Source organism: Erpetoichthys calabaricus, chromosome 17 (genome assembly GCF_900747795.2).
Source record: "Erpetoichthys calabaricus chromosome 17, fErpCal1.3, whole genome shotgun sequence".
NCBI lineage: Eukaryota > Metazoa > Chordata > Cladistia > Polypteriformes > Polypteridae > Erpetoichthys > Erpetoichthys calabaricus.
In genome coordinates, this window is record NC_041410.2 from 77074547 (window position 1) to 77089573 (window position 15027).

General features: G+C 38.9%; 1 protein-coding gene across 3 annotated transcripts in view; it reads right to left on the minus strand.

The window, feature by feature from the left end:
• Positions 1-15027, minus strand: part of LOC114667687 (leucine-rich repeat-containing protein 49-like) — a 70620-nt gene that overhangs the window by 7626 nt on the left and 47967 nt on the right. For all 3 annotated transcript variants that reach the window (XM_028823086.2, XM_028823084.2, XM_028823087.2), the window contains exons 7-8: positions 13218-13403; positions 504-613 (exon numbers count right to left, since the gene is read on the minus strand). In XM_028823086.2, coding sequence (XP_028678919.1) covers positions 504-613; positions 13218-13403 — 296 coding nt within the window. The remainder of the gene's footprint in view (positions 1-503; positions 614-13217; positions 13404-15027) is intronic.

Genomic DNA, 15027 nt, shown 5'->3' on the forward strand with positions numbered 1-15027 from the left:
TGTACCTAGAAGAATTGATGCTGTTTTGAAGGCAAAGGGTGGTCACACCAAATATTGATTTGATTTAGATTTCTCTTTTGTTCATTCACTGCATTTTGTTGATTGATGAAAATAAATGATTAACACTTCCATTTTTGAAAGCATTCTTTGTTTACAGCATTTTTTCACACCTGCCTAAAATTTTTGCACAGTACTGTGTGTGTGTATATTATATAAATATATATATGTGTGTGTGTATAATATATGTATGTATATAACAATTATTTATTTCAGCATATGGTTATATCATAATTAAAATGTAACATCAGCCCCTGGATCATATTTTACACTATGAAGGTGGGTGGGCAGGCAGGCAGGTGAGTAGGTGGGTAACTTCAATGAGTTTTTCATTCTTTATGAATTAATTTACATTATAAATAAGAGGGCAAGACAGACAAAGAAAAGTATTGTACTGACGTCGGGCCTGGTCTGAAAACAACAAGAATAAACAAATGAAAGCTTACCTGGATTCCCCAAGCAGCAGCAGTAGGCGATGATGAGATGTTTCGGTTTCTGCAATGTTAGCCAAAGTTCCAAACAGCTTCTCAGCCATCACTAAATCATTTAGTGTAACCTTAAAAAATGAGAAGGTTAGTGCATGTTCAGTATTGATTAAACCATCTTCCATTGCCAGAAACAGTGTTAAACTTAGAGGGAGACTGGGCTGGAGGCAGCTGCGACTCCATGGACACTACATGGCAAATGAATGAACTTCATACTGTTTTGCATTGTTTTACCTCATGTATATTATAAACATTTTAACAAGAACATTCCTTTACAAGTAATGAACATGACAGCTCTCAATGCTTTACAACCATTGGCATAGCATCACATCAGGTTATGTGGCCAGTGGTCGAAGACACCCTCCTGTAGAAGGTAATGAGAATAGATGGAGAAATCCAAGCTTTCCTTTACCAAAGGTGTTGGTGAGCCTTCTAGACAATAGTGAAAATGTGTTGTGTCCTGAGCAGTTTATCATTTTAGTTTGTTCCACATTTAGAACTACATTACAAATTCAAATGCATTAGTTTACTTAGAGCAAAGAGCCCTCTCCCTACTAAAGAGATTCAAAATCAAATTATGAATCCATAAATTTTATACATGCCTTTCATCATAAAATCTTAAACCACCTTGAGCACAATCAAAAACACAATAAAAAAACATCTCTTCACACACAGAGTATGGATATCAAAAATGGTGTGTTAATTTTAATTTAAGAAACATGGTGGAAGTTACATGATAAAAGAACAGAAACCACATAGGAATGACAAAATGTCCTAAGCAGTTCCTAGTCTCTGTCTGTCTGCTGGGTTAGTTCACGCACTTGAACATCTCTCCATTCCATCAAGCACACAGCCACCCTCACATAACAACCTAACAAGAATGAATGCCTTTGATTAGGGGAATGAAGCACTACAATGTACTGGAATTTGAATCTATGAGTAGTGAGGCAGGGGGGCCACCCGGGTGACAGTTTAATTCAGCTCAATTTATCCTTATGTAGTGTGCTTACTTTTAACAAGGCTACAGCATTATACACATTTACTAATACATACCATAAGATCACATAAAATTCTCAGAGTTGCTTAATCTAATCCTGGGCTAGAAAGGGCCATAGCTTATCCCAGCAGAACTGAGTATAAGGCAAGAGGAGACATTGGTGGGGGTACCAGTCGATCAAGAAGTAGTAGTAGTAGTAGTAGTAGTAGATCTTTATTGTCATCCTAACAATATACTTACAGTACATAGTGGGACGAAATATCGTCCTCCAGAGTAAAAAGGTGCAGTACACAAGATATATATATATATATATATATATATATATATATATATATATATATATATATATATATATATATATATATATATATAACTAAAAAAACATATACAGTATTACGTAGTATTATTTATTCCAGAGAGTGTGTGGAGTAAAGAGTCCAGTGTGGAGGAGGGCAGCATGGTGTTCAGGAGCCGGACTGCTTGGGGAAAGAAACTATTGCACAATCTTGCAGACCTGCTCCTGATGCTGCAGAGTTGTCTTCCAGATGGAAGAGGAGTAATCAGTTGGTGGGAGGGGTGGTGGGGGTCAGCCATGATGCTAGTGGCTTTATGAAGGCAGCGTGAGGTGTAGATCTCCTGCAAGCTAGGTAGAGAGCTGCCAATGATGCACTCAGCAGTCCGCACAATCCTCTGAAGGGCTTTGCGGTCGGAGGCATGGCAGTTTCCATACCAGACTGCAATACAGCTGGTCAGGACGCTCTCTATGGTGCCTCTGTAGAAGGTGGTAAGTATGGGTTTAGGGAGGTGCACCTTCTTCAGTCGTCGCAGGAAGTAAAGACGCTGCTGGGCTCTTTTTGTTAGATAGTTGGTGTTTTTGGTTCAGGACAGGTCCTCTGTGATATGAACACCTAGGAACTTGGCGTCACAGTAGAGAGAGTGAAGAGCACCATCAATGTTGAGTGGGAGATGGACAGCCTTTGTCTTCCTGAAGTCAACAATCAACTCTTTTGTCTTTTCAACATTAAGAGACAGATTATTGTCTTTACACCAAAGTGCCAACCGAAGCCCACTCATGGACACATTTGCACTGGGTAAGTTTAGAATGCCAATTTACCTCACATGCCTGTCTTCGGCGATACGAAAGGAAAACCCACACAGACATGAAGAAAATGTGCAGACTCCATACACAGAGTGGATAGATATTCAGACCCTGAATTCTGAATCTTAGAGTCAGCAACACTAACCAGGGCACCACAGTGCCACCCAAAAACTGTATACTAACAGTTAAAAATACACAGACGCGAACACTCACACAAATGTAAAAAAGCACAATGCCAAACAGAAAAATACCATAAAATAACAGTTTTCATTCATGCTTAAACCGCAATCCACACACATAATACAGCAGCACGGAGTGCAAGATGTTACCAGAAATTTATACATATCAATTGACATTTTTGGTTATATAAACTAGCTTCTAAATGTTCATAAATATTAATAATGTAAAGCAGGAATATAATTTCACTTTTGGCAAGATGTAAAACTAAATGATTCACAGCATTCCTAAAACACATTAATTCAATTCTCTTAGGAAAAGCTGAATGACAAAACTGAAATCTGTTTACTCCTTCTCCAGACTCATAAATCTCAATATGAAAACTAAAGGTGAGTGGCCTTGGGTGCAAGGCAGGAGCCAACCTCTTCATTCACACTTAAGCATTCACTTAATCAGAACAGCTTTGAGTCTCCAACCAGCCTAATGTATACTCCTTTTACATGTACACAGAAAAATTGTGTACCCAGAGAAAAATCTATACTGTATACACAAAGGGAAAATATCCAAACTCCATAAAGACAGTGACCAGACCAGACTGGTATTTGGAACTGTAAGACAAGGGCTAAGGAAAGTGAAACCTTCCGGAAATCTAGCAAAATCAATTAATTGGTCTGCAGCCATAAAGGAGTCTTTTATACTATGTTTTTTTTTTCCTTTCTTTTCTTAACAGGTGACAAAAAGGGTGCCAAAATATGCTTTTGTATTTAAGCAAAGTCCATATTTTTAATTAATATTATTCAAAATATCCAGACCAAATGACCCGTATAATGTATATGCCTCAGAATGGAACCAAATGAAGTTTATTGTTTTTAATCACATGAGGTTTAACAGGTCCAGTAATCCTGGCATGACATGACAAAATAATTATTTAAACTAGATTCAACGTCACTGTCAATAATTAGATTCATAACAGTTTATCTTCAAAATCAAGAGGGCACAAGTCAAAGAACTGCCTGATCGCTCAAAAGGTGAACTCATACTTGGATAAACTGAATCATAGAAGAAAAACTAGGATGACATAGAAAAACATATTTGTTCAGACAGATCCAAATGCAGAAAATCAGAAAGCAAACAAAATGTTCTTCACATTGAGGTGATCATTTGGGCAGGCATTTCTAAGAAATAATGTCACATTTTGGCTTTTCTATTAAGAAAGCCTGCAGACTTGGCAAGTAAATTAAAATCAAGTCCCATTCCTTGAGTAAGCTCTCCCTCTTGTGTTTAACTGCAGTAATGGATTTGATATTTGACCTGACTTCACTGCAGGAATGTGTGGAATTACTGTGATTAAATGAAGTTATTTTCAGATGACCCTCTCATACACTTCCTCTCATTGCACAACTGATTCATTCTTTCCCTCTTAAATCCAAAGGGCTCAAAGAAATTCAAGCCCCCTTCCAAAATTACTTGTCTACTTATAGTAATATGTATAATTTGCATGGAAACTAGAAAGGCCAGCTATAAAAATGATTAAGATTGCGTGCCCGCTACACTCACAGCTGCCTTTAAGTGAGTTCTACATTGGCCAAAACATGGACTTTGCAGGGCCAGGGGACCTTTGTTGGCTGCATGAATGCGAGAGTGCTGGCTACATAAAGACACTCACCAAGGTAGGGAATGACAGGAAAAGCACAAAATGTTTGGGAACAACTGGGGAATTGTGGAAGGCGGTCAAAGAACAGCATTAAAGATGTAGCGACCTCCATAGATCACTGAGTGCCTTTTTAGAGATCACAATTTCATGACCCCTTGAGATCATAACTCAATTCATGTCACTCACTACAATGTCTTCCATTAACTGCTCAGCCATCACCAGAACTTGCATTAAGTTATCTTCAGTGAGCTCTGCTTCTCCTTTTAAGTGTATGACCACTAGATTTACTTATGAAGACAATATGGACAAAAATACAATCTCTTGAATGACACACTATCAGGACAGTACACTTCTATGACTTGTTTATTAGCACAATTATTTGCCAGGGTGTCCTGTGCGGTTTATCCAAAAATAGTAACACCGGACCACACTTAGCTGTCATCTCCTGTGAATGACTATATGGTATCAGCACCCATAATGGCCTCTGCTGGGCCATTCTTGCGTGCCATCTAGTTTTCTTTACACAAAATGCCTCCCTAGAGGTTGGATGTGACAAAGGAAAACACCTGATACAAAAAGGATTTTATATGCTGCTACATGTAACCTGTAATTGTTAATTTCCTCTGATTTTGGACGTATTTCCTTATTTGCCCATCACCTATTCTGTATGCTGGTTTTCATGCAATCTGGACCACTATTTGTCATAAAGTTTTAGAATATTTATGTATGTTCATAATCTTTCATAATATTTACATAAATATAATAAATACAGTTTTAGAGACAGACCTATTATAAAGTTGCAAGAAAAAAATGTGTGAATTCCTTGCAGTTCCTTGGATTTCTGCATTAATTTCTCATGTCACTTTGGTTTGAGCTTCCATCACAGTGTATGACTTTTCCAGTAATTTTTACTGCTAGCCTTCATACATAATCCTAGCTCTTGTCAGACTAAACAGCTGCTGGTCACATCTCCAGCAACTCAGACTGGTCTGCGACTGGTATGGACAAAATGAAACAAGTCTGATTCTGTCTGAAGTTACATGAGTGGGCTTGTGTCTATACAAAAGCTTACAACCAATGAGTATTCACCCTGAAGTACAATGCAGCTACAAGGAAAGAAGTAAAATCAGTTTTTGGATCTCAGATACAGAAGTTAGGCTTGTCTGTTTGTGTTTGTCATGCCAGAACAGAATGGAAAAAGGGAAAAAAAGGCATTGATAGCGGCTGAACTTAACATACCTGGGAAACATTTATATAGGCATGGCTGTTGCCTGGCGAGACATTCATTGGCTGTCAGAATGTGATGAGCTTGCAATACTAAACTAATTAAACACAAACAATTCTTCTTCTCATCAATACTGAACACATTATTTACAAATTTACATTCCAGGTTGTTTAATGTTAAAAGTGTAGGAACCTCAAAACTGATAATGTCTCCTAAAGCTAACTGTTCTAATCACAGACATGAGATATTAGTCGTGGATTGGAGGTGCCCTGCCCTATAAAATGTCTGGTTACTGACTGAGATTCTTCTTCTCAAGAAAGACCTCTTCATGTTAACCAATAATATATAAAGAATAACTATACAGGGGCAAAAATTTGAAAAAAGATTACAAAAACATTTCTAAGGTTTGGATGTTCATCACTCCACATATAGACAATCTGTCCACAATCGGAGGAAATTCAGTACTGTTGCTACTAACCTAGAGTTGGACACCCTACAAAGATCACAGCAAAAGCACAGTGTGCAGTGCCAAAGGATAACAGCAAAGGAAACGTAAAAACCGCTTGAACTTACCAAAGTCTCTGTTCATGGGTCCATTACAATAAAAACAAAAATGGTGTTCCAGTAAGGACATTAAGGAGGAAACCAGTGCTCCCCAAAAGAAACATTGCTGCACATATCGAGTTTTCAAAAGACCTACTGGATTGTCCACAGTGCTTATGGGACAATATTCATTCCGTGGACAGATGGTGACAAATGTTGAACTTTTCGTCAGAAATGCACAACACTGTGTTTGCGGGAAAAAAAGCAGTGAACACCAAAACCTCATTCCATCCTTAAAGCATGGGGCAAGGAACATCGTGATTTAGAGTTGCTTTGCTGCTTCAGAGTCTGGATAGCTTGCTGTCATAGCAAGAACAATAAATTGTCTACAAGAAATTTTACTGAAGAAAAGGAGGTTAGTGCTATGTCACCTGAAGTTCGGTAGAAGATGGGTGACAGAAGACAGTAATCCAAAACTCAGGGGCAAATCACAAACAGAATGGTATAAGCAGAACATCATTTGGAATCGCCAAGTCAGAGTCCAGATCTCAACCCAATTGAGATACCGTGGCATAATATGAAGAGAGGTTTTAACTTAAAGAATCCATGAAAATTTAATGAAATGAAACAATTTTGCAGGAGGAATGATCAAAAGTTCATCCAAATCATTTTGTGAAATGTTTAATGGAAGTGATTGCCGATAAGAGTAGGTTCTTCCGGTTGCTAAATACAATGGCTCACATACATTTTTTGGCCAGAACTGTGAATGTTTAAGCAATGTGTTCAGTATTGACAGGAAGATGTCCAATTATTTGTGTGTTATTAGTTTAAACAGATTGCGTTTTTCTATTATTGTGACTTAGTTGAAGGTCAGACCACATTTTTATGAGTAATTAGTGAGGAAAACCAGATACAGTGATCCCTCGCTATATTGCGCTTCGTCTTTCGCGGCTTCACTCCATCGCGGATTTTAAATGTAAGCATATGTGAATATATATCGCGGATTTTTCACTCCTTTGCGGATGTCTGCGGTCTACAGTACGTGTGCTTCCTCAGTTGATTTGCCCATTTGAATTCAAATAAGGGACGCATTTGAATTGAAACAAGGGACTCTGTTGGTGGATGGCTGAGAAGCTACCCAATCAGAGCATGCGGTTAAGTTCCTGTGTGCTGCTGATTGGCTCAGCGACGGAGTGCTGCATTAACCAGGAAGTACTAATCTCACTCATTCAGCATTAACGTGCACAAGCGCCAACAGAAGATGCAAATGATTGCAGAAAAGGTAAAAGTTTTGGATATGTTGAAGGAAGGAAACAGCTACACCGCTGCAGGACACCATTACAGCATAAATGAGTCCACGATTCTTTTTATTTAAAAAGGAGGAAAAGCATATAAGATCTACGGCCGCAGTGTCTTTTAACCAGGGCGCAAATGTGTGTTTATTTTAAAAATTTGACATCTAGAACACTTTCATCCTGGAGTTTATAACCTGAAATAATATGAGATTTACAATGAGGCCTATCAATGTTCTTAACCTGATTTTGTATGCAAGTCAAAACTTGCACTGAAAATGTCAGTTAAATGGAAATATCAGCAAGAATGCATAATTCCTCATTACTTCTTTTACAGAAAAAACATTTCAAACTTATCAAGCAAATGACAATGCATTTTAAATCACAAAACCCAAATAATTTAAACTAAAATGAATGACGGGTGTGTACATGTTAACCTTATACTTAAACACTCTACAGTTTTTGATAATGACACAGTACCTCACAGAGGTGGAAAAGGCATAATGATGGCATGAATAGCCACCAATATATGACAAATTATCCCTCAGTGGAGCTGTGCTGTCTTGGCTGAGTGATTACTCATTGTCATCTCTCCCTCCCAGCAGATGAACCAATTGTGACATGTACTTAGTGTGCTGGAGACTAGAAGCAGCTACCATCTGAGCTGCTTACTTGTCATAGAGATTATTGTGCACCTGCACATGTTGCCAGTAACATTCAGCAATGTGGACACAAAATCACAGAATATTTGATAATATTGTATACCTCACCATTAGTGACAACTGCAATGTAGTCAACCACCCATCCATCTTAACCTGGTTTTCCAGTTTAGCAAGGATCGGGTACAAGGCAGGAACAATTCCTAGAGAGCGCACCAGTCCATCACATGCTGAACACACACACACTCACATGTACAATCTAGGGACAATTTCAACAACATCAAGCCACCCAACCTGCATGCCTATGGACTGTGGAAGGAAACCACAGCACCCAAAGGAAACCCACACAGACATAAGGACAACATGCAAACTCTAAGCAGGGAGCACCCGTGACATGAAAGCAGCAGTGCTACCACCAAATATGTATTAATTTGTGTCAAAACTAGTTTACTTTATTTTTAAGGAAAAAAAAAAAGAAGTCACTAGCTGAAAATTAATCATTCAATGAAAAAAAAAAATCTGGGGGGTTTTATGTGCTTGTTTGTACCTGCAGAGCCCAAGTCCCATCACTGTGTGGGTGTGCGTGTATACAGTGGTGTGAAAAACTATTTGCCCCCTTCCTGATTTCTTATTCTTTTGCATGTTTGTCACACAAAATGTTTCTGATCATCAAACACATTTAACCATTAGTCAAATATAACACAAGTAAACACAAAATGCAGTTTTTAAATGATGGTGTTTATTATTTAGGGAGAAAAAAAATCCAAACCTACATGGCCCTGTGTGAAAAAGCAATTGCCCCCTTGTTAAAAAATAACCTAACTGTGGTGTATCACACCTGAGTTCAATTTCCGTAGCCACCCCCAGGCCTGATTACTGCCACGCCTGTTTCAATCAAGAAATCACTTAAATAGGAGCTGCCTGACACAGAGAAGTAGACCAAAAGCACCTCAAAAGCTAGACATCATGCCAAGATCCAAAGAAATTCAGGAACAAATGAGAACAGAAGTAATTGAGATCTATCAGTCTGGTAAAGGTTATAAAGCCATTTCTAAAGCTTTGGGACTCCAGCGAACCACAGTGAGAGCCATTATCCACAAATGGCAAAAACATGGAACAGTGGTGAACCTTCCCAGGAGTGGCCGGCCGAGCAAAATTACCCCAAGAGCGCAGAGACGACTCATCCGAGAGATCACAAAAGACCCCAGGACAACGTCTAAAGAACTGCAGGCCTCACTTGCCTCAATTAAGGTCAGTGTTCACGACTCCACCATAAGAAAGAGACTGGGCAAAAACGGCCTGCATGGCAGATTTCCAAGACGCAAACCACTGTTAAGCAAAAAGAACATTAGGGCTCGTCTCAATTTTGCTAAGAAATATCTCAATGATTGCCAAGACTTTTGGGAAAATACCTTGTGGACTGATGAGTCAAAAGTTGAACTTTTTGGAAGGCAAATGTCCCGTTACATCTGGCGTAAAAGGAACACAGCATTTCAGAAAAAGAACATCATACCAACAGTAAAATATGGTGGTGGTAGTGTGATGGTCTGGGGTTGTTTTGCTGCTTCAGGACCTGGAAGGCTTGCTGTGATAGATGGAACCATGAATTCTACTGCCTACCAAAAAATCCTGAAGGAGAATGTCCGGCCATCTGTTCGTCAACTCAAGCTGAAGCGATCTTGGGTGCTGCAACAGGACAATGACCCAAAACACACCAGCAAATCCACCTGCTGAATGGCTGAAGAAAAACAAAATGAAGACTTTGGAGTGGCCTAGTCAAAGTCCTGACCTGAATCCAATTGAGATGCTATGGCATGACCTTAAAAAGGCGGTTCATGCTAGAAAACCCTCAAATAAAGCTGAATTACAACAATTTTGCAAAGATGAGTGGGCCAAAATTCCTCCAGAGCGCTGTAAAAGACTCATTGCAAGTTATTGCAAACGCTTGATTACAGTTATTGCTGCTAAGGGTGGCCCAACCAGTTATTAGGTTCAGGGGGCAATTACTTTTTCACACAGGGCCATGTAGGTTTGGATTTTTTTTTCCCCCTAAATAATAAAAACCACCATTTACAAACTGCATTTTGTGTTTACTTGTGTTATATTTGACTAATGGTTAAATGTGTTTGATGATCAGAAACATTTTGTGTGACAAACATGCAAAAGAATAAGAAATCAGGAAGGGGGCAAATAGTTTTTCACACCACTGTATATATTGTGGCAGACGACCAGGGATCCTGCCCCACCGGGACACCTGGCAGAAGGACGGACCGGGAGAGGAGCACTATCTTTCCCTGGGCGTTAAGAGGGCAGCCCCCCCCCCCGGAGTCCATCAGGGCCATGGAGATGGAGTTGGGAAGCTCAACCCTGATGGAACCCGTGGCCACCACCAGGGGGTGCCTGGACGGTCCTGGAGCCCTGGAGGACAGCACTTCCGCCACACCAGGAAGTGCTGCCGAACCAGGAACTGTGTACTCCTGGAGTGCTTTCGGGTGCAAAGGCAGCACTTCTGCCACACTAGGAAGTGCTGTCCAAAGACCATCACAGAGCACCTGGAGCACATCCGGGACATGATAAAAGGGGACGCCTCACTCCATTCAAGAGCCGGAGTCGGGTGGAAGAGGACGGAGCTTGCAAGGAGTGGAGCAGAGGCAGCAAGAGAGTGAGAAGAAAAGGACTATGAGATGTTCTTGTGCTGGTTTGTGTAGTTGTATAAATAAATGTGTGTGCTTTTGGACACCTGGCTGTCTCCATGTCCAGGCAGCTTTCACAATATAAATATTATATTATATATATATATATATATATATATATATATATATATATATATATATATATATATATATATATGATCTGCTCCTCACAAACTGAGGGCACCGTGGCGGATGTTAGCAGATTGCTGGCCAACCACAAGTGTTACCTGGTAGGTAACCACCCATACAATCAGATTGTGACACAGACTACAAATGCCGTGAATGTAATTACCCCGATCTACATGCTGTCAAATAAACGAACCACACGCCGTGGCGCAACGTTAGGGGCATCGCCTCTGGCGCTGACGTCCGAGGTTCGATTCCCGAGAGGGAAGTGCAGTGGAGTGTGTACACCTGATGAGCCCAGAATGAGGGCGAAACACGTGTCGCGTACTCTTTGCATTTATTTGACAGTAAACTATTTCAACCATTCTATGATCTGCTCCTCACAAACTGAGGGCACCGTGGCGGATGTTAGCAGATTGCTGGCCAACCACAAGCGTTACCTGGTAGGTAACCACCCATACAATCAGATTGTGACACAGACTACGAATGCCGTGAATATATTATATATATATATATATATATATATATATATATATATATATATATCATCACGTACTAAAACTGAATGTTCTAAGTGGATTGAGTGAGGCCTTGAGGTATTCCTGTTAATAATAATAATTCATTACATTTATATAGCACTTTTCTCAGTACTCAAAGCACTATCCACACAGTGGAAGAAGACGTGAAAAATGTCAGTGAACAGCACCAACTTATTTAAAATCACAGAGGGCATTTTCAGGATCGTGTCCAGGTTTGTACTTTGAAAATCATTTCAAACTTTAAAAGAAAAAAAATGTGTGTTTATTTAAAAATTTGACATCTAGAACACTTTCTTCCTGGAGTTTATAACCTGAAATAATATGAGATTTACAATGAGGCCTCCAAGAGGCCAGCAGCAAAAAGCGTGTGGGTGTATGATTGTCATACTATTAGTCTGATGAATCATTTGGGATTTTAATTTTACATTCAGTTGCTGTGCTGTCAAGGTCATATTTTTGTTATTTATCTCACCTATGAACACCAAAAACTAGCAATGAAAGTGAATAAATTACTCAAAGTTTGTCTGCCACTTTAAATATGCCACATTTCACTATTATTGGAACATCTTTTATGTATGATATAATCCATCCATCCATTTTCCAACCCGCTGAATCCGAACACAGGGTCACGGGGGTCTGCTGGAGCCAATCCCAGCCAACACAGGGCACAAGGCAGGGAACCAATCCCGGGCAGGGTGCCAACCCACCGCAGGACACACACAAACACACCCACACACCAAGCACACACTAGGGCCAATTTAGAATCGCCAATTCACCCAACCTGCATGTCTTTGGACTGTGGGAGGAAACCGGAGTGCCCGGAGGAAACCCACGCAGACACGGGGAGAACACGCAAACTCCATGCAGGGAGGACCCGGGAAGTGAACCCGGGTCCCCAGATCTCCCAACTGCGAGGCAGCAGCACTACCCACTGCGCCACCGTGCCGCCCATGATATAATTTACATTTAAATAAAACAAAACATTAATAATAATTACAATTTAGTGATATGATTATAAATGTAACAATCGTTTTGATTTATCCAACAATAATAAGACAGAGCTGCAAATAATTCAAATAATAAAAAGAAGTTTGCATATTATTATAAGGATTCAAGAAAAGTGTATATTTTGTGAAAATTTACCGTGGTGTTTATATTTAAATGCATTTAAATAGCAGTTAATTGTTGAATTAGTACTCCGTAACAAACTATATCAGTTTGGATGTAAGGTGCAATACACATTCATATTGATTGGGCTGCACAGCCTTTAAAGAAAAAAAAATACAAAAAAAAGTGAGTGTACAATCTAAATCTGCTAGTTAAAATTAAAGAAAAATGAGTAAAATATGTCAAATGAACTTTTCAAGAATGATTTGTATATTGTAATTAATTACTTAACCTAATTAAAAAACCTAGTCATTGTAATCATTTACAATAAAATCAATAAAATTTAAAAAACAGTCATTACTGTATAAACATAAATAATTATGTTAGTACAGAAAGAATGTAAATGTCAGTAAAATGCTAATTAAGGAAGAAGAGTATTAGAATATTCAGTGTCATGCAGAGTCTATTTAAATATTAATCAAAATGCAAATTATTAAAAGCAATAACTCTCAAAGGACACTGTCTCATTTAAGAGAGAACTACAGCAGCATGCTTTGGACTGACCTCTTGATCATTAATCCTCTGCAGTTTGAGGTGGCTCAGTCTAAAAAGGACATAGGACTTCCAAAGTGTTAACCTGACCACTGGATTTCCTTGGGGATGGATAGTCAGATGATCGAGTCTGCGGACATGAGCCAGGGCAGCCAACTGATGTAGCTGATAAATGTTAGAGTCAGAGAAGACCAAATGCTAGACAAAAAAAGAGATGGAAGGAGAGAAAGGGGAGAAAATAAATGTAAAGTTATAAGGAAAAAAAGCTGTCAAAAATTCAACTATGATAACTGTTAAGCTAACTATAGTCATCTAAATCTTTCTAAATGTTAAATATAAGCAACATCAATATTTATAAAAAAAAAAATCATTTCACAGAAAAAAAAAATGTGTACCTTAAGTCTGACAAAACATAGCAAAAAATATATTAGGACCCACAAATAGTAAATACTGTATATGGAAGGTAGAAATAATACAAATTAACATAGCGAAATGCCAATTTTGTGCAATGGTTAAATCTATCAGTTTCAATCACGTGCATTTATAAACCTCAAAATTTCTGGACGGGACACCAAAAATATGACAAGAGCTGTACAATTTATAAAGGAGATTCATAAATCAAGAAAACCGGCATTAAACACTTTCACTTTCTATGTTGGGGTTCAGATGTGGCCAAAGAAAGCTTAGCTGAAGTTTTTCTCTTTTACAGAAAATAGCACATAGCTTGCAAATTATATCTCTTGGTGTAAAAAGATCTTTTCTCTCTTATAGAAAAAGGCACATAACTTCTGAATCTGAGCTTGTAATTCATGTTTTCAATATGGATAAGTTTGTGTTTTATTGATTGTGTTCATTTGCTCAGCCTCTGCGCTGGGTTATCACCAACCCACACAAACAGCACTCTCTCTATCTCTGTGTTTATGAGAGCTTGCATATGAAATGCTGCTCTGTACTTTCTGACTGAATTTAGGGAAAAAAAAATAAAGTGCTAGAATGTATTCTCCACATGGTTGTTATCTTTACATTACAGTTACACCAATACCACAATGCATCATGACTTTGTCCTATCTATTAAATTACAATTAATAGTTCTCAGAATCAAAATAATACTTATGGTTCAGGTGAGCAATGCTTTGAGCTGTTTGTGGTTGACTTTCTCCAGACGCAGGAAGAATTTTCAGCAAGCGTTCTTTCTTTGTTAAGGAGCTCATAATAATAATAATAATTCATTACATTTATATAGTGCTTTTCTCAGTATTCAAAGCACTATCCACACAGGGATAGCGAACCCACAATCTTCCTCATCTCCTTCTTCGCCTTTGGTAGCACCTTCTTTTAGCGGGAGGTACTGCTGTATCTCTTCGAAGGTTTTACACACACAGGGTCCTCAGTAGCTAGCAAAATTATATCACTACAGCCACACCCTATCAGCTATGGAATTCTGGCTATGGGCAGCCATAGTAGTCCAGGTTGAGCTGTAGCTTGATGAAAAGACCAGTTAGTTAGGGTGTGGTTGAGGTCTTGTCATTGGCTTCTTCTGTGCACATAAGCTGATCCACTTGGTTGACCACCCTGTCTATATGAGTAGAGCAACGAATCTGCATCAAATTTTGTGTTAAGCTTGAACATTCATCTGTGGAAACTATTCGGACAATTCAGAAGTCTTTCGGAGACAATGCAATGAGTGCGGTGCAAACTTAAAGTGTGGCAAAAATGCTTTTTGTTGAAAGTAATCCACGTTCTGGAAGGCCTGCAACATGCAGGACACGTGAGAATGTTGAACATGTACAGGCTGCAATCAACAAAGATCGGCGATTGACAG